At 55.6% G+C, this 23,976-nt stretch overlaps 1 protein-coding gene across 3 annotated transcripts in view; it reads right to left on the reverse strand.

Moving 5' to 3' along the window:
* Positions 1–4: 4 nt before the first annotated feature.
* The window catches only part of LOC119710634 (succinate dehydrogenase [ubiquinone] iron-sulfur subunit, mitochondrial), a 29,641-nt gene continuing 5,669 nt past the window's right edge, over positions 5–23,976 (reverse strand). The window contains exons 8-22 of one of the 3 annotated variants that reach the window (XM_038159964.1): positions 23,745–23,848; positions 23,548–23,659; positions 23,368–23,475; positions 20,940–21,091; positions 20,477–20,621; positions 19,618–19,711; positions 18,785–18,870; positions 18,537–18,665; positions 12,392–12,516; positions 10,679–10,764; positions 6,824–6,960; positions 6,326–6,442; positions 4,140–4,241; positions 2,892–3,014; positions 5–203 (exon numbers count right to left, since the gene is read on the reverse strand). In XM_038159964.1, coding sequence (XP_038015892.1) covers positions 126–203; positions 2,892–3,014; positions 4,140–4,241; positions 6,326–6,442; positions 6,824–6,960; positions 10,679–10,764; positions 12,392–12,516; positions 18,537–18,665; positions 18,785–18,870; positions 19,618–19,711; positions 20,477–20,621; positions 20,940–21,091; positions 23,368–23,475; positions 23,548–23,659; positions 23,745–23,848 — 1,698 coding nt within the window. In that variant the 3' untranslated portion in view covers positions 5–125. Of the gene's footprint in view, positions 204–2,891; positions 3,015–4,139; positions 4,242–6,325; positions 6,443–6,823; positions 6,961–10,678; positions 10,765–12,391; positions 12,517–16,266; positions 16,396–17,561; positions 17,924–18,536; positions 18,666–18,784; positions 18,871–19,617; positions 19,712–20,476; positions 20,622–20,939; positions 21,092–23,367; positions 23,476–23,547; positions 23,660–23,744; positions 23,849–23,976 lie in introns of those variants that run through there. The other 2 variants (XM_038159963.1, XM_038159961.1) reach the window with 2 other exon arrangements.

Genomic DNA, 23,976 nt, shown 5'->3' on the forward strand with positions numbered 1-23,976 from the left:
GAGCTGATCTTTACAGCCTTTATTGCAGGTGCACAGGTAACCCTGGCACAGGAGTGAGGGTCACTCCGGGGTCACTCCAGGTCACTCTGGGGTCACTCCGGGGTCACTCCAGGGTCACTCAGCCCTCAGGCAGTCGCTGCCTTCTGCTTGTAGGTCGCCATCATCTTCTTGATCTCAGCGATGGCTTTGCCGGGGTTCAGCCCCTGTGGGAGGCGCTGGTCAGAGCCTGGGGGGCTGCAGCACCTCCCTCCCCTCCCTCCTTCCTCCTTCCCTCCTTCCTCCCTCCTCTCCCTCCTCCTCATCCCAGCCGTACTGAGCTCCCAAACCTGCTGCTGTTCCACCTTTTTTCCCCTGAAGCCTGGAGCTCAGCTGATACTCTCCTTCCTTCCAAACCCCAGCAGGTCACAGGGTGGCTTACAGTTGTAATAAACTCCCCAGCCTGCTGCTATTCCACCTTTTTTTTTTCCCCAAAAAAGCTGGAATCCAGCTGGTTCTGTCCTTTTCTAAAAGCTGGGAGGTCACAGGACGGATCCAAGCCACAGCAAACTCACAAATCTGCTGCTACTCCACCTCTTTTCCCCCTAGAACCTGGAGCTGAGCTGGTTCTGTCCTTCCTTCCAAACACTGGGAGGTCACAGGGGGGATCCAAGCCACAATCAAATCATAAATGAGTTGCTACTCATAGAAATACTTGGTACAGGAGGTGCTCAGCACCCCTTTTTTCCCAAAAAACATGGAGTTCAGCCAGATATTCTCCTTCCTTTCAGACACTGGGAGGTCACAGGCTGGATCCAAGTGACAGCAAACTCACAAAGCTGCTGCTACTCCACCTTTTTTCCCCTTAAAACCTGGAATTCAGGTATTGTCCTCCCTCTCTGCACTGAGCAGGTGCCCAGCATCCCTGTTTTCCCTAAAAGCTGGAGTTGAGCTGGTTCTGCCTTTCCTTCCAAACCCAGGGAGGTCACAGGATGGATCCAAGTGACAGCGAACTCCCAAATCTGCTGCTACTCCCCTTTTTTACCCCCTAAAAGCTGGAATTGGGCAGATCCTGTCCTTCCCTTCTGTGCTGGGAGACTGCAGGACAGATTTAAATCGCAGCAAATTCACAAATGTGCTGCTACTCAGTAAAACATTTGTTAGAGGAGCTGCTTAACACCTCTTTTTTCCTTAAAAATCCCAGTCCAGCCTGACATGAACCCTCCTTTCCAGCCCGGGGAGGCTCAGGACACCGGGGCCAGCTCTGACCCCAGCCAGGCTGGGAATTCCAGCGGCTCCAAGTGCAGCTCTGCCCCATTCCAACCTCAGTTTCGGGGCAGACTGGGAATTCCAGGGGGTCCAGGCACAGTTCTTCCCCATCCCAGCCTCAGTTTCCCTGGGAAGAGCAGCCCAGCCTGGAGCAGGACGCGGAGCTGGAGCTCCCCTCCTGCCCCTGGAGCCAAACTCTTCCCGGGAGCTGGGCTTTGATGGGGATCAAAGGGAGATTCAGGACAGAATTCCAGGTTTTTATGGCTGGCTGGATTTCCAGAGGCAGCCTGGGAACAGCCTGACTCCAGGGCTTTGGGGTTTTCCTGCTCTGGGATGACGAAAGCTGTGGGGTCGAGCTCTGACAGGGAGCAGCTCCACAGCCACACTGGGAAAAAGCTCCCTCTGCTCTGCACAGGAAGGGCTCAGAAATTCCCTGGAGCACTCAGAAATTCCCTGGAGCACTCAGAAATTCCCTGGAGCTCTCCTGGCAGGGCCCTGCTCCCAAATCCTGGGATCAGAGGAGGAAAAGCTGATCACAGCATGGGCTCTGCTGGGAGCTCCGGGTGCCCCCAGGCTCAGCACAACGGGGAAGTCTGGGGAAAACTGGATCCTAAAAGGATCTTTTCCTATGGAAACCACCAGGAATTCCAGAAAAGACATGGAAAAGGGATGGGGAGACCTCACTGTGGCCTTCCTGCAGCTCAGAGGGGCCTGGGAAAAGGAGGGATGGGGACAGTGACAGTATCAGGGGACATGGTTTGAAGTGACAGAGGGGAGGTTTGGGTGGGATACTGGGGTAAATCCCTCCCGGTGAGGGAGGAGTCGCCCTGGGATGGAATTCCCAGAGAAGCTGCGGCTGCTCCAGCCCTGGAGGCGTCCAAGGCCAGCTTGGATGGGGCTGGAGCAGCCTGGGACAGCGGAGGGTGTCCCTGCCATGGAATAAGAGGAACTTTAAGGTCCCTTCCAATCCAAACCACTCCAGGATTCCACGTGCCCGTTTAGGTGGGAAATTGGGATAAACCCCTCCCTGTGAGCGTGGAAGGCCCTGGGCTGGAATTCCCAGAGTGCCTGCCCCTGGACCCTGGCAGTGCCCAGGCCTGGCCAGGGCAGCCTGGGCCAGCGGCACGTCCTGGTGCCATGGCAGGGCTGGCACTGCCCCTGTGACCTGCCTGCTCCCTCCACGCCAGCCCATGCCCTGTGTCCCCTCTGTGTGCCCCGTGTCCCCCCGTGGCACTGCCCCTGTGACCTCTGGCTCCCTCTGTGCCAGCCCACGCCCTGTGTCCCCTCTGTGTGCCCCGTGTCCCCCCATGGCAGCCCGTGGCACTGCCCCTGTGACCTCTGGCTCCCTCCGTGCCAGCCCATGCCCCATGTCCCCTCTGTGCCAGGCTGTGACACTGCCCCAGTGATCTGTGTCCCCTCCGTGCCAGGCTGTGCCCCACGTCTCCTCCATGCCAGGCTGTGCCCCGTGTTCTGTGTCCCCTCCACGCCAGCCCATGCCCTGTGTCCCCTCTGTGTGCCCCGTGTCCCCCCGTGGCACTGCCCCTGTGACCTCTGGCTCCCTCCACGCCAGCCCACACCCTGTGTCCCCTCTGTGCCAGGCTGTGCCCCATGTCGCGTGTCCCCCCTGGCAGCCCGTGTCCCCGTACCTTGGGGCAGGTGCGGGTGCAGTTCATGATGGTGTGGCAGCGGTACAGGGAGAAGGGGTCCTGCAGCTGCGCCAGGCGCTCCTCCGTGAACTCATCGCGGGAATCGATCATCCAGCGGTACGCCTGGGGACAGGGACACTGCTGGGACACTGCTGGGACACTGCAGGGGACACTGCTGGGACAGGGACACTGCCAGGACACCGCTGGGGACACTGCCAGGACAGGGACACTGCTGGGACACTGCCGGGACAGGGACACTGCTGGGACACTGCTGGGGACACGGACACTGCCAGGACACCGCTGGGGACACTGCCAGGACAGGGACACTGCTGGGACACTGCAGGGGACACTGCCGGGACAGGGACACTGCTGGGACACTGCTGGGGACACTGCTGGGACAGGGACACTGCTGGGACACTGCTGGGGACACGGACACTGCCAGGACACCGCTGGGGACACTGCCAGGACAGGGACACTGCAGGGGACACTGCCGGGACAGGGACACTGCTGGGACACTGCTGGGGACACTGCTGGGACAGGGACACTGCTGGGACACTGCTGGGGACACGGACACTGCCAGGACACCGCTGGGGACACTGCCAGGACAGGGACACTGCTGGGACACTGCAGGGGACACTGCCGGGACAGGGACACTGCTGGGACACCGCTGGGGACAGGGACACTGCTGGGGACAGGGACACTGCTGGGACACACACACCCTGCTGGCACCAGCTGGGGATCCCACAGTGACAGCCACCCAGGAGTGCCAGGCCAGGCTGGTGACACTGATGCCTGAGGATTTCATATTCAGACCCTGTGCTGCATCAGTGCCTCACTCCACACTCGGTGTCAGCTGCTGCTCCCGTTCTGGTCAGACACAACAATCCCTCTGGGCCTGAAACTCAAGGACCCCCTCCAGCTTCAGGGCCCAAACAGCAGAAACAGAATGAGTTGGGGGGCAGCAAACTGGGGGTAAATGACTTCATCACCTGAAGCTGTAATTGGAGCATTAACCCCTGATATGTGAAAGGGATTAAAAATTTATAATTGTCTGAAAAACTCGTGCCCATCGTCCATTTTGGGTGTAGCCTTGGAGGTTTCTGACTGCCCAAGGTGTGCCCACTGCAGGCTTTTAATAAATACTCACTTTATCCTCTTAACCCTGCCTGGCCTCTGCTCTAGGCAGCCACTCCAAGGCACCAACACTGGCCAGGTGACACTGGCAGGTGACAAAGTGTCTGTCCTCACCTGCATGAGCACGGCGGGGCCCAGGTACTTGTCCCCGTTCCACCAGTAGCTGGGACAGCTGGTGCTGCAGCAGGCACACAGGATGCACTCGTAGAGCCCGTCCTGCGAGGGAGGGGACACGGCAGGCTGTCACCACGGGGCTGGTGACACAGGGATCCACCCCTGTCCCCACGGAGCAGCTCCTGTGTGAGGCAGCAATTCCTGAGGGGAACAATCCTGACCCTCCCAGATCAGGGCCAGGAGCTGACCCCCACGGTCCTTGTGCCACCCCCAGGGTCCTTGTGGCCCCCTTCCAGCTCAGGGCATTCATTCCATGGTGCCATGAGCCACACAACGAACCAGGATCTGGGACAGCAGGGGAAGGGCACAGCCTGGAGAGGAAGGGGGAGCTGCTGGGTTCTCCTGCACCCGTGCCTTGGGCTCTTGCACTCCCACCTCGGGCTCTCCTGCACTCCCACCTCTTGCTCTCCTGCACTCCCACCTCGGGCTCTCCTGCACTCCCACCCTGGTTCTCCTGCACTCCCACCTCGGGCTCTCCTGCACTCCCACCCTGGTTCTCCTGCACTCCCACCCTGGCTCTCCTGCACTCCCACCTCGGGCTCTCCTGCACTCCCACCTCGGGCTCTCCTGCACTCCCACCTCGGGCTCTCCTGCACTCCCACCTCGGGTTCCTGCACTCCCAGCTCCTCCCAGCCCATCCCAGCCAGGACAGGCAGGGATTTGTGCCCAGTGGACAATCCCAGGTGTGCTCAGCAGGAAGGGAGGGCAGAGTCTGCCTGGCAGCACCGGGGCAGCTCCAGGTGCAGCCTGGCCTTGAGGGCACCCTGGCACGGGAACAGGGCTGGTCCTGGATCACTTCCCTGTTTTTATGGGCAGGTTTTTTTCCAGGCACAGGAGGAGTTCAGTTCTATGTGGAATTGATCCAGGCAGTTCTGCTCATTCCTGCTGGAATGAGGAGCTGGTTCATCATCCTGGACAGGAAACTGAGGAGCTCAGGGTCACCCGAGCCTCCCTGTGGCCAGCAAGTTCTCCCAGACAGAAACAGAGCCAAACCTGGCTTAATTCACATTCCTGAAAGTTATTTTGGGATAAAAGTTTGAGTTCAGGGAGATTCCTGGTGCCAGAATACCCAGCAGCTCCTAACAAGCCTTTGGGAAGAGCTGCCAGCCCTTAGGGCAGAGCTCCCTCTCCTCACTCCAAATCTCATTTTTAACTGCACCACTCCAAAGGATCGAGGATTTAAAGGAATTTTCGGCCAAATCCAAGTTTTTCCTGAACGCCGATTGATCCCAAAGGGAGAGGAATTCCAGCAAAGGGATCAAGAGCTGCTTTCCAGGTGTGGCTTTTGGGTGTCCTTGTTCCCACCTGGCTGAGGACTCCCAGGGCAGGGAAAGTCCCTTCGGAGCTCTCAGGGATCAGAGAAGCTGGAAGTGCTGCCTCTGGACAGAGATTCCTGCAGCCCGTCCAGCCCTGAGGCTGTTCAGGTGTCACACCAGGGGCTGTTATGGGGTGTCAGCTTGCAGACAGCCAGGGGACACCTGCAGTGTTTCCCTGAACCCCCTCTGCTCAGCCTCCCTTCCTGCTGTTCACATCCACCTCTCCCTCCCAAAATGGAGATCTGGTGCCTTCCCAAAATGGAGATCTGGTGCCTCCCCAGTGGAGCAGGGACAGGCTGAGCGCAGAATCCTGGAATAATGGATCCCTCTCAGCAGCTCAGAGGAAAAACCCCTCCTGATCTGCTGCTAATCCCTGTGGCAGCCATGGAAATCCACCCCAAACCCTGGCCACACCATCAGCCTTGTAAAGAGCTGTTCCTCATCCACCTTCACACAACTCCCCTCATAATCCCCCCTGCTAAAGAGACACCCCCCAAATCCTGCACTTGAGCTTCTCCCAGGAGCTTTCCGGGCTGCAAAACCCCAGCGAGGTGGGAGCACAGCCAGACACCCTCTCCCCACTGGAATGCTCCAGCCTGGAACGTGCAGAGCGCTCCCAGCAGCAGGAATTCCACAGGGGAATGGGACGGGGGGCAACGGGATCGGAGCCCCCCGGGCAAGCCCAGCTCCCCCAGCTGCGGGGCCGTGTCCCACACCGTGGGATCGGGTGGGGGACTGGGAAGGGGCTGAGGGCTCAGCTGTGACCCCGGGCTGCTCTGGGAGGGGTTTCAGCACTGAAATTGCAGAGACCAGTTTCTGGCGGTCCTCTATGGACTGCAGGTACTGCTGCTTGCCCTCCTTGGACTCGTCCTTCTTCTTCAGGTAGGGCTCGATGGATTTGTACTGCGCGTAGAAGTTACTCAGGTCCTGGGCAGGAAAGCACAGGGGTCTGGTTATGGGGCTGAGGAGAATCAGGGAACATCCCCAGCTGGATCCACCCCAAATCCCACCCCTGCCGTGGGGCCCTGACCCCTCCCTTCAGCCCCACCCGCGGGGGCAGAGCCTCTTCCCAAAATCCCACCTAAATCCCCTCCTGGCACAGCTTCACCTCAAATTCACACCTGAACACCCGACCAGGAGGTGCCATTTCCTTCCTCCCCAAACCTGCCACATTCCAGGCCAGCACACCTTTAGTCACTGGGACCCACCCAAGGGACACGTGAGCCCTGAGCCCTGACCCTGGTGGCAGCTGCCACGCCCTGCTCCCAGCCCAGGGTGTCCCCTGGCCGCTGCCAGCCCTGCACTCACCGGAACCAGGTCCTTCACCACGTACATGTGGGGCAGGGGGTAGATTTTGGTGACTTTGCTGAGGTCACTGTCGATTTTTTTGATGCAGGCCAGGGTGTTGCCCCCGGCGATGTTCATGGCACAGGAGCCGCAGATCCCTGAGGGGGAAAAGCAGAGCCAAGTGAGGGATCCTCCCTCCTGGCCCCAAAAATCCCCCTGGGATGTCCTGGGGAAACTCTGCTTGGCTCTTCCCAATCCACCAGGATCCCAAAAAACCCCTTCCCAACCCACCAGGGTCCTCACCTGTCCCAGAAAACCTCCTGGAAAGGCTCTTCCCAACCTTCTGGGATCCTCACTTACCCCAAAAACTCTCTTCTCACCACACCAGGGTCCTCACCCATCCTAGAAAACCTCATCCCAGGTTCTGGAAGAGCCTCTTGCCGCTCCTCCAGAGGCCTCACCCATCCCCAAAAAAACCCTTCTTGTTCTACCAGTATCCTCACCTGTCCTGGAAAACCTCTTCCCAACCTGCCAGGGTCCCCAAAAACCCTCTTCCCAATCCACCACATTCCCAAAAAACCCCTCCCAACTCCACCAGGGTCTCCATCCATCCCACAAATGCCCCAAACGAGAAGAAGGCTGGAATTCACCACCAGGGCCAGCTGTTTTCTAACTTCTGCAAGGATCAAACACGGGAGCTGCTTTCATCAGCACCAAAACCCCTTCCTTCCTCCACGGGGCAGCTCCTTCCCCAGCAGCAAATGAGGGGGCTTGGGTGGGATTTGGGGAGGGGAGAACGTCCAGCTCGCCTCTCGGGTTTGGGGCACAAGGTGGGAGCCAAGAGAGGCATAAAATAAATAAAAAATAAAAACAAAACACAAAAAAAAGGCATTAAAACGTGAGGAACTGCTGCAGCCTCCTCAGCCAGAGAATCCCAGGGCTGGCAGGGATGGAAGGGACCTCTGGGAATCATCCAGTGCAGCCCTGGAGCAGGTGGCACTGGAACGTGTCCAGGGGGTTTGGCACCTCCCTGGGCTCTGTCCAACCTTTCTTGCCCCTAAAAGCCCCGGCTGAGCCTGGTTTTGTCCTTCCTTTCTGTGCTGGGAGGTCACAGGACAGATTCAAGCTCGAGTAAACCAGCTACTCATGGGATTAGCAGTCAGAGGAGGTGCTCAGCACAACTTTTTTCCCTAAAACCTGGAATCCAGGCTGACACTGCCCTTCCTTTCACACCCTCGGAGGTCACAGGATGGATCCAAGTGACAGCAAACTCACAAACCCTCACAAACCTCACTCCACCCTTTTTCCCTCTAAAAGCTGGAACTGGAGCTCCACTCCAGGGAAAGAACTTTTTTTCTAAAGGTTCAGCTGGAATTTTTGTGTTTTAATGGAATTTTAGTGTTTTAATTTGTGGCTGCTGCTCCTTGTCCTGCCTCTGGGCACCACTGGGAAGGGTCTGGGGCTGTCCCCTGGCATCCCCTGGAAATATTTGTAAGGATTGATGGGATCCCCTCTCAGCCTCCTCATCTCTGGAACAAACAGGCCCAGCCTCTCCTCACAGAAGGGGAATAAAATGCCCCAAATCACCCCCAAAATTCAGGAATGTAACTCCATTCCCCCCAGGCAGGAGCCCCCTCCCCTCGTGCTCATTCCCAGGGCACAAACTGCCCTCCCAAAGGTGACAGGAGGCAGCACAAAAATAGCCCAACAAAGGGATGAAATGGCCCCTCTGAGGGTGTCCCAGCCCCTGGACTGCCACCAGGTTCCTCCCACTGCAGAAAGGCTCCCAAGCTTTTTCCAGCCAGCTGGGCCTGCAGCGGGAATGTGGGACTGGGGGAGCCACAGAGGGGCACGACGGAACCAGCCCAGCCTGAAAACCCGTCCTGTCCAGGGAAAATATTCAGGGCAAGAGTTCTGGCTGTCTGGGAGCCCCACTCCGTGTGGAATTCCTGCCCTGCCAAGCAGATTCCAGAGGAAAAGGTGCCTCGGGAGTGCTGCTTTCCATTCTCACCCCAGACAAAACATCCCCAGGCACCACCTGCCCTGAGACTGCCCCTGCCTGCAGACCCACCTCGGTAATGCAGAGTCACTCCAGCCTGGAATGCAACCCCACAGCTCAGCACAACTCGAAATCCTGAGTCACTCCAGCCTGGAATGCACTCCCACAGCCCAGCACAACCATAATCCTGAGCTACTCCAGCCTGGAATACACTCCCACAGCCCAGCACGACCCTAATCCAGAGCCATTCCAACCTGGAATGCACTCCCACACCTCAGCAGGACCCTAATCCAGAGCCATTCCAACCTGGAATGCACTCCCACACCCCAGCAGGACCCTAATCCAGAGTCACTCCAACCTGGAATGCACCCCCACAGCCCAGCAGGACCCTAATCCAGAGCCATTCCAACCTGGAATGCACCCGCACAGCCCAGCAGGACCCTAATCCAGAGTCACTCCAGCCTGGAATGCACTCCCACAGCTCAGCAGGACCCTTAAATCCAGAGCCATTCCAACCTGGAATACACCCGCACAGCCCAGCAGGACCCTTAAATCCAGAGCCATTCCAACCTGGAATACACTCCCCCAGCCCAGCAGGACCCTTAAATCCAGAGCCATTCCAGCCAGGAATGCACTCCCACAGCCCAGCGTGACCCGTGACTCAGGAGTTTTTCCCAGGGGAAGTCTGTGAGCAGCCCCAAACCAGATCTGGGAGCAGCCACAACCCCAAACCACCAGTGCCCTTTTCCTCAATCCACCCCTGCCCTCGGCCAAAGGGCCAAGGAGAAGATTCCTGGAGCTGTTCCTCGAAGTCCCGAGCGCTCTCTCCCAGTTGACCCAGTCTGACTCCCCAGCAGCACGGGCACAGCCCCCACTGCTCCCACTCCAGCCCTGCCCTCGGTGCCTCGCTGCTGGAATCTCTGCCTGATCTCCCCACGCACCGGGAGGCGGCAGAGGAACCAGCCTGGGAGAGAAACTGGAACAACTGGGAGCTGTGGAAGGAATTACTGGAGCTGGCAGCTCAGAACTGTGTCATTACACCCTGGGAGCACCAACTCCAGCTTTACTCCCTGGTTCATTTGGGTGTTTTATCCCCACGGGTGGGAGGAGGGAGCTCTGAGCAGTTTCACTCCCTGGGTCACTTGGATGTTTTATTCCCAGAAGAGAGAGGAGAGGGGTTCTGAGCAGTTTTACTCCTTGAGTCACTCAGGTGTTTTATTCCCAGAAGTGAGAGGAGAGGGGCTCTGAGCAGTTTTACTCCTTGAGTCACTCAGGTGTTTTATTCCCAGAAGTGAGAGGAGAGGGGCTCTGAGCAGTTTTATTCCTTGGGTCACTCAGGTGTTTTATCCCCCAGAGATGGGAGGAGAGGGGCTCTGAGCAGTTTTACTCCTTGGGTCACTCAGGTGTTTTATCCCCAGGGGTGTGAGAGGAGGGGTTCTGAGAAGTGTTCCTCCTTGGTGTTTTATCCCCAGAGACAGGAGAGGGGTTCTGAGCAGTTTCACTCCCTGGTTTATTTGGGTGTTTTTTATCCCCAGAGACGGGAGAGGGGCTCTGAGCAGTTTCACTCCCTGCTTCACTCGGGTGTTTTATCCCCAGAGACGGGAGGAGAGGGGCTCTGAGCAGTTTCACTCCCTGCTTCACTCGGGTGTTTTATCCCCAGAGATGGGAGAGGGGCTCTGAGCAGTTTCACTCCCTGATTCATTTGGGTGTTTTATCCCCAGAGACAGGAGAGGGTCCTGAGCAGCTTCACTCCCTGCTTCACTCGGGTGTTTTATCCCCAGGGGTGTGACAGGAGGGGTTCTGAGCTCCCTGGGGCTCCCACAGTCAGCACACACAGCATTCCAAGGGCGTTCCAGGTGGGAATGTGCTGTCCTTACCCTCCCTGCAGGACCTGCGGAAGGTCAGCGTGGAGTCCATCTCGTTCTTGATCTTGATCAGGGCATCGAGCACCATGGGCCCACACCTGCAGCACAAATCCCAAATCACCGCCCCTGCAGAGCCCCCAGATGCAGGGTTTGACCCCTGCACCCACCCTCAGCAGCACCCAAAAGGGTTTTTAACAATTCCCATTAATTGTGTGAATCCCAGGGATCAAACAGGGATCTCTGACCAGCAGGGCAGCCCAGGGGCAGGGTGGGTCAGGCTCTTGTGACCACTGAGGGATCGGCCAACCCAAACCCCAGTGACCTGTGCTGGCCCCTTTTCCCCTCGCGGGGTCATGCTGTGACAGCCCTGCCTGGCCCCGTGAGTCACAAGGGACACGGGACAAACACTCAAGGACAATTCCTGTCATTTTACACCCAGGGCACCACCCAGGGATTGGTCACTGGGGCAAAGCCACCCCAAAACCGGAGCTGTGGCTCCTGTGGGGTTTGAGCAGGGGCTGCGTGCGAGCGGGAGCTCCTGGAAGGGTTTGGGGTGGGTTCCACTGGAGGAGCTCTTGGAAAGGGTTTGGGGTGGGTTCCACTGGAGGAGTTCCTGGAGGGATTTGGGGTGGATCCCTCTGGAGGAGCTCTTGGAAAGGGTTTGGGGTGGGTTCCACTGGAGGAGTTCCTGGAAGGGTTTGGGGTGGATCCTCTGTAGGTGCTCTTGGAAAGGGTTTGGGGTAGGTTCCACTGGAGGAGTTCCTGGAAGGATTTGGGGTGGATCCCTCTGGAGGAGCTCATGGAAGGGTCTGGGGTGAATTCCTCTGCAGGAGCCCTTGGGAAGGATGGGGGGTGGATCCCTCAGGAAGGGTTTGGGGCCGATCCCTCGGGAGCAGCTCAGGGGAATCCAGGCCCAGCATCCACAGGGAATTTTCTGAGGCCCTTCCCAGGACCCCAGGGAAGCAGGAGCTGCTCTGGGATGCCACAGCCAGGTGTGGATAAACCATGAGAAGGGTGGACAGAGCCCCCACCTTCTCTCCCTGGGAATTGTGAGCCGCACATGGAATTCCCATCTGGGATGCACAATCCCAGAAGGGGCTGGGCTGGAGGGACCTTCCCATCCCACTCCCAGGGGCAGGGACGCCTTCCTCTACCCCAGGTGGCTTCAAGCCCCATCCAGCCTGACCTGGGACACTTCCACAGCTTCTGTGGGAATTCTGTGCCAGCCTCATGAGGAAGAATTCCTCCCCAATATCCCATCTAAACCTCACCCAGGGAAGAATTCCTTCCCAGTATGCCAGCCAAACCTCTGCTCCTCCAGTTCAAACCCCGTCCCCTGCCACTGCTCCTGACACCTGCCAGGCCACCACCTGGCCTTGGGAAAAGCTGCTCTCCCTCTTCTTTCTTCTTCCCCCAAACTTCCCAAATAAATCAAGTTTATTAAAGCCACCAGCACCTCTTTAACCCATCCCGGGGATGGTCCAGAAATGTGGAAAACCTGCTTTTTCTTGTGCAAAATCTGCTTTTTCCTGGGATAACACCCACAGTGCCTGTGGAAGATCTGCTTTATCCTGTGGAAATCTGCTTAAATCTGCTTTTTCCCAGGACAACACCCACGGTGGCTGTGCCCACAAGGAGCTGCTCTGTGCCAGAGTGGGCAGCCCCTTCCCAGCCATTCCCTGGAGCTGGGATTGCCCCCCAGCCCCCTTCCCAAGGGACACCCACTTGTTCAGGTCCACCTCGTAGGTCTGCATGCGGGGTTTGTCCCCGGCCTTGTCGGGGTCCCATCTGTAGATGGCGAATTTCTTCAGCCGCGGCGCCGCCGCCGCCGTCTGCGCCTGCCGGAGCACCTGGATGCAGGGAAAAACAGCCTCAGATCCAGGGAAAAACAGCCTCAGATCCCACTCTGGATCCAGGGAAAAACAGCCTCAGATCCAGGGAAAAACAGCCTCAGATCCCACCCTGGATCCAGGGAAAAACAGCCTCAGATCCAGGGAAATACAGCCTCAGATCCCAGCCTGGATCCAGGGAAAAACAGCCTCAGATCCAGGGAAATACAGCCTCAGATCCAGGGAAAAACAGCCTCAGATCCCAGCCTGGATCCAGGGAAAAACAGCCTCAGATCCAGGGAAATACAATCTCAGATCCCACTCTGGATCCAGGGAAATACAGCCTCAGATCCTATCCTGGATCCAGGGAAAAACAGCCTCAGATCCAGGGAAAAACAGCCTCAGATCCTACCCTGGATCCAGGGAAAAACAGCCTCAGATCCAGGGAAATACAATCTCAGATCCCATTGTCGATCCAGGGAAAAATAGCCTCAGATCCAGGGAAAAACAGCCTCAGATCCCACCCTGGATCCAGGGAAAACCAGCCTCAGATCCAGGGAAATACAATCTCAGATCCCACTCTGGATCCAGGGAAAAACAGCCTCAGATACCACCCTGGATCCAGGGAAAAACAGCCTCAGATCCCACCCTGGATCCAGGGAAAAACAGCCTCAGATCCAGGGAAATACAATCTCAGATCCCACCCTGGATCCAGGGAAAAACAGCCTCAGACCCTATCCTGGATCCAGGGAAAAACAGCCTCAGATCCCACCCTGGATCGAGGGAAATACAATCTCAGATGCCACCCTGGATCCAGGGAAAAATAACCTCAGATCCAGGGAAAAACAGCCTCAGATCCCACCCTGGATCGAGGGAAATACAATCTCAGATGCCACCCTGGATCCAGGGAAAAATAGCCTCAGATCCAGGGAAAAACAGCCTCAGATCCCACTCTGGATCCAGGGAAAAACAGCCTCAGATCCCACCAGGAGGGATCCAGGAGGAGATATAGAGACGGATATGTGTGTATATATTAAAAAAAAAACAAACCCAAAACCAAAAAAACCATGTACATAAAGATATAAAAATATAACAACTAAATACATATTTACACACATCTATATATATAAATGTTTGGAATTACGTGTGGATATATATGTGTACACTGTATGCTGCATGTATTCACATTATTATAATTATTATTATACTGTATATATCTATATATTATATATTGCACTACACAGATTATATAACACATTGTATAGGATACATATTTTTATATACGTATATATAAATACATAGGCACAAACATGCACAGATATGTTCATACACATTGCTTATGGTGCATTTTATTTATAAACTATGGGTGTTTATATGTGTTTATAAATTATATGTATGTGTTTGTATATTCCACTGACTGTCACTATAATGACATAATTCCATGTTTATTTATATATTGCGTTTAAAATTACAGTCTATGTATTTATATGTTCTATGTATTTCTACAGGGTACATTACACGTTATATAGAACACATCACATTTGTATAAATATATATATACACATATATATATGTATATATAAGTATACAGTGTATTTTATAAGGAACAAATTCATATATTCAATATATGTTTATAAAGTCCATGTGTTTATAGATGTGTTTGTAAACTGTAAGTATTTGTATATTGTGTTGTATGCATGATTACAATAATATAATTATATTTTACCTCTATATATCTTTAGGCACATGTTTATATGCATTACTTATATATATAAGTAATATAAAATGTAGCTATAGGTTTGTATATAATGTCTGCAGATAAATGTATATACACACATTATATACAGATATTTATTAGATAAATATGCATATTAACAGGACAATTACAAATACATAAATTTACATAAAGATGTACCTATTTATATATTTACAGATCTAGATAAAATATATGTATTTTTATATAATTTTTAAAATTTTAATATAAGTATATCCTGGGGCTCTCCCTGCCCGGATCCTGACCGATATTCCCGAAATTCCCACCCTGAGCTGCTCCTGGATCCATCAAATCCCAGAGGCTCTCCCTGCCCAGTTATCCCGGAATTCCCGAGCAGCTCCTGCTCTTGCAGGATCACCCTCGGCCCTGCTCCCCCTGCTCTTCCCAGCCTTTTCCTGGACTGTTCCCACTGCTCTTCCCAACCTTTTCCTGGAGTGTTAACCCTGCTCTTCCCAACCTTTTCCTGGACTGTTCCCACTGCTCTTCCCAACCTTTTCCTGGACTGTTCCCCCTGCTCTTCCCAGCCTTTTCCTGGACTGTTCCCCCTGCTCTTCCCAATCTTTTCCTGGAATGCTCCCACTCTTTTTCCCAATCTTTTCCTGGAGTGTTAACCCTGCTCTTCCCAACCTTTTCCTGGAGTGTTAACCCTGCTCTTCCCAACCTTTTCCTGGACTGTTCCCCCTGCTCTTCCCAACCTTTTCCTGGACTGTTCCCCCTGCTCTTCCCAACCTTTTCCTGGACTGTTCCCCCTGCTCTTCCCAACCTTTTCCAGGGCTCCACTTCCCTGCTCCCCTCTCTCAGGATCACTCCACACTCCTGTTCCCACTGCTCTTCCCATCCTTTTCCTGAGCTACTCCCCCAAACCCTTCCCAGACTCTTCCAGCTGCTCTCTGCCCCCAGCTCCTCCTCAGCCCTGCCCTGTTCCCGGCCATTCTTCCCCTATTTCACCTCCCCGGGATCTCTGCTGCCCCAGCCCCCTCCCTCCATCCCATTCTCCTGCTTCCCCTCCCCTCTCCCAAATCCCACACACCTCTCCAGCCCCTCTGCCACTGACCCTACTCCTTCCCAAATCCCACAAACCCTCTCCAGCCCCCTCCCTTCTCCCACTGACCCCATTCCTTCCCAGATCCCACATCCCCTCAGCCACTGACCCCATTCCCAAATCACACAGACCCCATTCCCTCGTACCCCACCCCGTCTTCCCATCCACTCTTCCCAGATTTTACCGCATCCCAATCCACCTCCAGCCCCCCCGGCCCCTCTGAAACTGTTCCCGCTGCCCACCCCCATTCCCACACAGCCCCTTCCAGACCCCACACACCCTCCCTCCCACCCTTTCCCTCCCCAATTCCCCCTTCCAGACCCCACACACCCTCCCTCCCACCCTTTCCCTCCCCACTTCCCCCTTCCAGACCCCACACACCCTCTCTCCCACCCTTTCCCTCCCCACTTCCCACTTCCAGACCCCCCACACCCTCTCTCCCACCCTTTCCCTCCTCAATTCCCCCTTCCAGGCCCCACACACCCTCCCTCCCACCCTTTCCCTCCTCAATTCCCCCTTCCAGACCCCCCACACCCTCTCTCCCACCCTTTCCCTCCTCAATTCCCCCTTCCAGACCCCACACACCCTCTCTCCCACCCTTTCCCTCCTCAATTCCCCCTTCCAGACCCCACACACCCTCTCTCCCACCCTTTCCCTCATGTCCATCCCCAATTCCCCCTTCCTGATCCCACAGGTCCTCTCCAGCCCCCTCCCCACAGCTCCTTCCCCGTGTCTTCCCCCCTTTTCCCTCACCTCCTCCTGCCCCCAGCCCCTTCCCCATCCCTGCCCTCCTGTCCATCCCTGATTCCCCCACACTCCAGCTCCAGCCCCGTCCCCTCAGCTCCCTCTCCCCGCTGCTCTTCCCCCCCATCCCGGAGCCCGGCAGCCCCCGGCCGCCTCTGCCGCGCCTCCCCCCGCTCCATTGCCAGCCCCCGCGGCCGCCCCGGCCCCTCACCGTCCGCGGCCCGGCCCGCAGGAGCCGAGCGGGGACTCCGCGCCTCAAGGAGACTCCGACCGCGGCCGCCGCCATCTTGGCGCTGCGCAGTTCCGCCCGCCCCGGAAGCGCCCCCGTCGCCGCCATGTTGCTGCGCTGACGGGAAGGGTGCCCGCCATTTTGAGTGTGGCGGCGCCCTCAGGAGAGGCGCCATGTTGGGTGTGGCGCGCCCTGTGGGACGGGACGGGGTGGCGGGGGCAGGACGCCCAAAACCCCCTTTTGCTTTCCTAAATTCCCCTTTTTCTTTCCTAAATCCCCCTTGTTTTCTGTCCGTTAATTCCCAGCATCATTACTTTGCATGGAGGTACCTGTGCTGCTGCCCCCTGCCTCCTCAAGGGGACCTGCCCCTACACCAATGCGGCAAATGGTGGGTGCTGGGGAGCAAAGAGTCCCAGAGACGTTAAGGTGGGAAAAGCCCTCCAAGGTCCCTCCAAGACCTTCAAGTGCAAGCTGCGGCTGATCCTCACCTTATGCCCAGCCCAGAGCACTGAGTGCCATGTCCAGGCCTTCCTTGGACACCTCCAGGGATGGGCACTCCAAACCTCCCTGGGCAGCCCCTGCCAAAAAATGTCTCCGTTGGAAATGATGTAACTTTCCTAATTAGTTTTTAATTAATTGTTGTAATTACTGTAAGCAGTCCCCACTTTTAGCCAGCACAAGTTAAAACTTCTTTGAAGGCTCATACTTCTGTTTTGATCATTAAATCACTGAAACCTTGAGTTTGTTAAAGCTAACCCTGATAAGCTTCAATAAAGCCAAAGGGATTTGAAGACTGGACATCTGGGTTCTCAAATTTATGGACCTTTAAGGATACTGGAGTAAGAAGAAGACACAGAGGAGATTGAGGCCTGGAAAGTTGGGGATTCCCAATTGAAAAAGACAAGCAAAGGATGATAAAAGAACTGAAGAATGTGGCCCAGCTTAGCATGAAGAGTGAGAAATCAATAACCAATAGTGGACAGAATGCTAATCCATGAAGATCATTATTAGAACCCATGACCACTAATTTCTTTGTTAAAGAGGTGTAAATAAATGGAAACATTTTGTATTGATGTGGAGGCTGGAGCTCTGTCAGCCACAAACAAACCCTGGCTGAATTTAAATAAAGTGACGCCTGACTTGCCAACACCACAAAAACAGTGGTAGAGACAATTTTGGAGGATTTTGGTAACTCTCCCACCTCTCTGAGCGCTCCCTCTATTTCCCTCCCAGTTATTCCCGATGGCATTATTAATTAATAATTAATTTTTAGGTTATTTAATTCCCCAGCTTTTTCCTCACAGCAAATTCATTTATTAAGGGAATCGCAAGCAACACACACTGGGGGCAAAGGTGGAGGGAGAAGGAGGAGGAAGAGGAGGAAGAAGATGAAGAAAAGGCCTGGCTACGGCGTGAAGTGCCACCACTGGAAGGTGAAGGGCCGGCGCTGGACATTGGTGCCGCAGCGCACCTCGCCCAGGCTGCCATGGTACGAGGCCACGTCCTCCAGGAAGCGGCAGCACAGCCCCAGCGGCTCCAGCAGCGCGCGGATCCGCCGCTCCAGACAGCACTCGCCGCCTGCCATCGGGCCAAACGGCTTGGGGATGCCCAAGTTCCTGGCCAGCACGATCATGGTGACCTGCAGGTGACACCGGGGGACAGTGGCATCAGAATGGGTGACACTTGAAGGGATGCCCAGGGTTGATCATGGTGACCCGTGGGGTGACACCAGAGGATGTTGGCATCAGAATGGGTGATGCCAAAGGGCTTGGGGATGCCCAGGTCCCTGGCCGGGACAATCATGGTGACCTGCAGTCTGACACCAGCAGTGTTGGGACGGATGAAGCTAAACTTTTGCTTATCATTAAAACATGCCTCACCCCTTGCAATTTCACCACTTAAAAAAAAAAAACAACCCACTACAAGCACCACAAAGCCACCAAGCTGTGTTAGACCTATGTTTATCCATGCCTGCCTGGATATATTTCCTTTTGCTAGACAGCTGGGGGGAGGGGGGTGTGTTTGGGAAAACTTTGGGGAAAATGTGCCTCTCAGCTTGCAATTTCAGTGCTTTGAAAGGGTTTTGCCTCAAAACCCCAAAGCCACCAAGCTGTGTTCGACACTTGTTTATCCTGGAGATATTTCCCTTTTCTAGACAGCTAATTTTTATTTTTCAGGAAAACTTTGGGGACTCATCCTGGCTGATGGAGCTGTTTTTTAGGGAGGAGCCAAGGGCAGGAACCCCTCCTTACCGTGTTGGGGAAGTAGGGAACGGCTTTTCCCTGCTTGTCCAGCTTGAAGAGGGCTGGCAGGTCGATGATGTCCTCCTCCAGCAAGCCCAGCTCCTTCTTGAGGATATCCCTGTTCCAGTCGATGCAGCGCTGCAGGGGACGGAGCAGAGCAGAGAGGGGCCAAATTCCACCAGTCCCTGTGGGGTTTGTGCCACGCCAGGGCAGTCCCTGCCAGAAATGGGGGCTGTGACCCGGAGTGTGGGGATTACCTGCACGTACTGGTTCTGCTGCGCCAGGACGTCATTGGACAGCACCTTGTTGATGGTGACGCGCTTGGTGTCTGTCCCTGAGTACCCTAAACACGCAAAACGCCCTCAAAATGAAGCAGCGCTGGAAGCAGCCTGGCTTGAGGTGGGGTGTAGAGATGGAGAAAGCCCAAAAAGCCAAAAAAAAAAAAGGCCCCAAAAGCCCCAAATCCCAATTTCCTGAGGCTGGGGTGAAAGCTTGGGAAGCTGACGGGAGGAAATCTCTGCCCGTTGGAAAGAGCATTGGAAAAGTCCAGTCATCCATCCTCCTGCCCAGGGGAATCCGGTGGATTTCTCCAGAGCGTCCCCCTCCATGGGGTCACCCCTGGTCTGGGGACAGCTGGGCTCCCACCAGAGGAATACTTGGAGATACGGAGACCTTCTCCCAACCCAGTCAGGATCAAAACCACAATGAAATGGAAAATATCTGGTTCTAATCTGGACAGGAGAGCTGCCAGTTGTCCTGCTCTGTGCTGGAGCTCCATATCCTTGGAGATATGGAGACCTTCTCCCAACCCCGTCAGGGATCAAAAGCACAATGGTGCTAATCTGGGGGGACACAAGAGCTGCCAGTTGTCTCGCTCTGTGCTGGAGCTCCACTGGCATTTCCAGAGGCTCCATCCCTGGCAGCAAACATCCCCTCCACGCGGAGGCCCTTATCCCTCCCATCCCACTCACTTTCCCGAAATAGGGCCGGAGGAGGCTGGGGGCGGCGGGCAGGCATCCTGCTGAAGGACACCCAGCGGGGAAGTGTCCCCGTGTGGCCCCGGCTGTGCCACCGAGTGCTGTCCCCTTGCCTTTGAACATGGTGGCTTCTCCCTGTCCCTCCTTCTGCTTCTCGCGGAAGAGCCGGTAGCAGGCGGCCGGGCTGGCCAGCAGCATCCGGAATCGCTGCGGGAACACGGCCGGGTCAGCTGCAGCCCTGCAGCGCCCCAGGACTCACTTCTGCAAAAACTCTAAAAATCAGGAGTCTTTGCTGTTATCTAGCACCTCGTTTAACCCGTGGAGCGTTTGTGGGCCTAAATATTCCTTTTTTGAGCCATCCAGGTCAAGGCTCGGTTTCCCTGAGGGAAAAATTTATGTGAGAAGCAGCCAAAGCCATGATAGAGTGAAGAGAAATTATCTGAGAATATGTGGGCATAAATATTCCTCTTTTTTTGGAGCCATCCTGGTCAAGGCTTGGTTTCCCAGAGGTAAAATCCCTGTCAGAAGCAGGGAAAACCATGATAGAGGGAAGAGAAGTGTTCTGAAAACATGCAGGCATAAATATTCCTTTTGGTTTTTGGAACCATCCTGGTCAAGGCTCAGTTTCCCTGAGGGAAAAATCCATATCAGAAGCAGGAAAAGCTACAAGAGAGGGAAGAGAAATGTTCTGAAAACCTCTGGGAGATGCTGAGCCACTGCAAACCCTCGGGACTCTTAAGGCTGGAATTTCTTGGATACCTTTGCAGGCATCTTTTCCCTTCTGTTTGCATTCATTTATAGCCCAGCAAATCCCTTATTTTTTTGTGCTCAGATCCCTCATTCTGGGGTGGGGAATGAAGCCCAAGCAAACACTGGCTGGGGGTGCCAAAGGAAGGAGCTCTGGGGTTTTCCCAGTGGGATTGGTGTCCCAGAGGAGGAACCCTGGGGCAGCACGGGGGGGTCTGGGGGTACCTTTTTGTCGGAGGTGGGGACAAAGTTGACAAACTCATTGACGTTGCCCACGGCCAGCCAGTCGGAGTAGAGCTCCACAGGGGCCTGGATGCATTGGGCATAGAGGAAATCCCGCACCAGCCTGGTCATCCTGCGGCCCGCGGATCTGGGGGAGAATTCCCATCAACATCTGCCTGGATCCATGGATTGGGGGAGAATTCCCATCAACATCTGCCTGGACACTCAGATTGAGGGGATATTCCCATCAACATGTGCCTGGAAACTCGGACTGGGGGGACAGTCCCATCAACATCTGCCTGGGATACACATTGTGCCTGAGGTGGAGGAGCTGGGAGCCCCCACCCTGCCCAGGCAGTGTCTGATTGACCCGATCACCCCGATTTTGGTGGTCTTTCAGGGCTCTTGTTGAGGCTCTGCTCCCAAATCCACGTTTTTCCCAAATCTGCGTTTCCCCCTCTCTTACGCGGGGAAGCTGCTGCCGATGAGGATCCTTCCCAAGGGATACTCCTTGCCAGCCACGGACACAGGCGGGCTGACCTCCACGTTCCCAAAGGAGTCCAGGCTGGCCGCGGCCTCAAAGAGGGGCTCCTTGTGCACGTAGCCAAAATCAGGGCCCTGGGAAAAAGGAAATGCCCTGAGTCCCCACTGCTGCTGTGGTGTTATCCTCCTGCGGGGTGGGTGAGGACAGCGACGGCGAGGGGACAGGAAAGGGGACAGGAAAGGGCACAGGAAAGGGGACAGGAGAAAGGTCTCGGGGTCACGGAGCTGCAGGAATAATTGGGACAACCTGGGAGCAGAGCCCAGGCCTGGAGCCAGGGCCAGATCTCCTCTCATCCCACAGCCAAGGTTCCAGGGTCCACATTAAGCCAAGGTTTAAATGCCCACATTAAGCCATGTTTAAGTGTCCACATTAAGCCAGGCCAGATCTCCTCTGTTCTCCTCAGCCAAGGTTTAAATGTCCACATTAAGCCAAGGTTTAAGTGTCCACCTTAAGCAGGACCAGATCTCCTCTGTTCTCCCCAGCCAAGTTTTAAGTGTCTACATTAAGCCAGGCCAGATCTCCTCTGTTCTCTCTAGCCAAGGTTTAAATGTTCACATTAAGCCAAGGTTTAAGTGTCCGCATTAAGCTAATTAAGCAGCCCTGAGCCAAGTTCCTGGCTGGCTCTGGGAGGAAGGTGAACTCCAGCCCCTGAGGGTGACTCTGCCCTGGGCTAAGAGCCACCCCAAGGGCTGCACGGCACTTAAATCCCACTTAAGGCCTGATTTCCAGGATTTACCATATCTGGCATTGGAGGAGCTGTGCGTGCAGGGGTAATTAGCGCTGGGCTCTGTGTGCCAAAGCCTGAGGGACCGTTAAAAACAGGGCAAAACCGGCAGGGATGGGACCAAAATTCCACTTTGCCTGCTCTCCAGTTGAAGTTGACACAGGCCCAGAGCACACAGCAGCTCCTGGGATGAGATCAGGTGTCTGTGAGGTTTGAGTTAAATCCCAGTCACTTATCAGGGCTGGGTTTCCATGGGGATAACCCAAATATGCAGGTCAGGAAAAGTGAGCAGGGAGAGCTGGGGGTGCTTCCATCCAGAAATTCCCTTTTTAAACTGAGCTGTTTGGAGACGCTGGGGTAGAGGGAACACAGCTTTCCCTAAGGCTTCCTGTGCGGTTTTGGGATGCATTTTTGGGGGATGGCTGGGATCAGATCCCTTTTTCTCTGGGTGCTGAGGGAGGGCCTGAGCATCAACCACCTGCTCCTGACTAATTTCAGTTTAATAAAACCATGGAGCCCGCCTGGTTTCAACTGTCAGGGCTCTGGTTCATCCCAGGTTTGCGGGTCACATCCAAGTCCTATCAGTTCCACACTGATTTTGAGGGGATAATTGCCTCCCGTCTCCTTTTTCCCTGGCATGGGCTTCCAGGGGCTCAGGGCTTGACCCATGCCCGTGGTGTCGGGCTAAGTATTCCTAGCTGGAAAATGAGATTGAAAAGGTCGGGCTGGGGATTAGGGCAGGCTTCAAAGCAGAAATTGGAGGATAATGCGTTAGCAGCTCCCAAGGCTGAAATTGCTGCCCTAAATACAAGGCAGAGCAATTCCTAAAGAGGGCAGATCATCGCGGCCGCCCGGCGGATTCGCTGGATGAATCCGGGACTGGATGTTCCCATGCCAGGCATGAGAAACGATGGATTCCAGTGCTCCCCAAAGGGACAAAAGCTGGGATTTGTCCTTATCTGCTGTTCCTGCCAGGGCTGAGGCTGTTCCAGCACCCGGCTGGGAGTTTGGCACACTGACTCTGTGGCTCTGTGGCTGCATGGGGTGTCCTGTCCTTCCCCGTGGGGTATCTCCAAGAGATCACCCAATCCAGCTTTTTTCCATACCGCGCTCTCCCAAAATGCCCCATCCCAGACTTGCCCTGGCCTTTTTCCTCGGCACAGGAGCCCACAGGGATGCTCCTGGTGCTGGCTGCATCCCGTTCTCCTCTGAGGAAGTAAACTGACCCTCTGCTACTTCCCTTCCCTCTCCTGCTCGGAAGGTGCCGGATATTGCCAGGCACGGAGCAGGGAAGGAAAAAGCAGCCTGTCCTGGGGTGCTCGAGGGGCAGAAATCCCATCCCAGAGCTCGGCTGGAGGCTTTCATTCCCAGGGGCAATGGCTCCTCCTTTCCCCCTGGGTCAGAGGTTTCCCGGAGGGCTGGGATTGGGTGAGGCTGGATGAGAGGGTGAGGCTGGAGCTGGGTGGGAGGGAATCTCCACAGGGAGTTGCTCTGCTCTGGTTTTCCAGGCGATTCCATGCGCAGAGCCAAGGGCAGGGAGGATTTTGGAAATGGGAATGTGGGCTGGGAGTGACCGTGGGAGCTGCTCCACAGGGAACACCGGGAACGCAGGGAGCCTTCTCTCACCAGCAGCTCCTTGACGGGGAGTTGCTCCATCCCTCTCTCCCGAGGGGAGTCCAGCACCACTGGGAAGCTCTTGTGGGGAGCCTGGGTGTAGCCGAGCTCGATCTCATCCTGAGGAAGGGAGGAAATCCCGCCTGGGGCACCGGCAGAGAAGGGTTTTCCCGGTTTTTGGAGCCCCCCTACCTGCATCCAGCGGTCCCCGCGGTTGATGTAGCCGAAGCAAACCTTCAGCTTGCAGCCGGCCTTGGCCACCAGGCTCTGGATCTCCTTGGTGAACAGGTAGTTGTCCTTCATGCTGGAGGAAAGCATGGAAAGGATGGAAATTCTCTGTTCCCAGCCCGGCCCCAGGGCCGGCGGGGCTGGGGAAGCACCGCCTGTACCTGCACACCAAGAGGTTCACCGGGGCCAGGGTGTTGGGGGTCATGATCCACGGTGCCACCCGGAACAGCACGGTGTCCGTGAAGATCGGCGAGTGGGGGATGCCCTGAGGGAGCCAAGCAGAAATCGGGGACATTCCCCACACCATTCCCCCCAGACCTTCCCCTGAGGCCATTTTTGGGATCGGTTGGTGGGATCACCCTCCGTTCAGGCACTATCCCAATCTGCTGGGTG

The sequence above is a fragment of the Motacilla alba genome, chromosome 21 (genome assembly GCF_015832195.1).
Source record: "Motacilla alba alba isolate MOTALB_02 chromosome 21, Motacilla_alba_V1.0_pri, whole genome shotgun sequence".
In the NCBI taxonomy this organism is placed as follows: domain Eukaryota; kingdom Metazoa; phylum Chordata; class Aves; order Passeriformes; family Motacillidae; genus Motacilla; species Motacilla alba.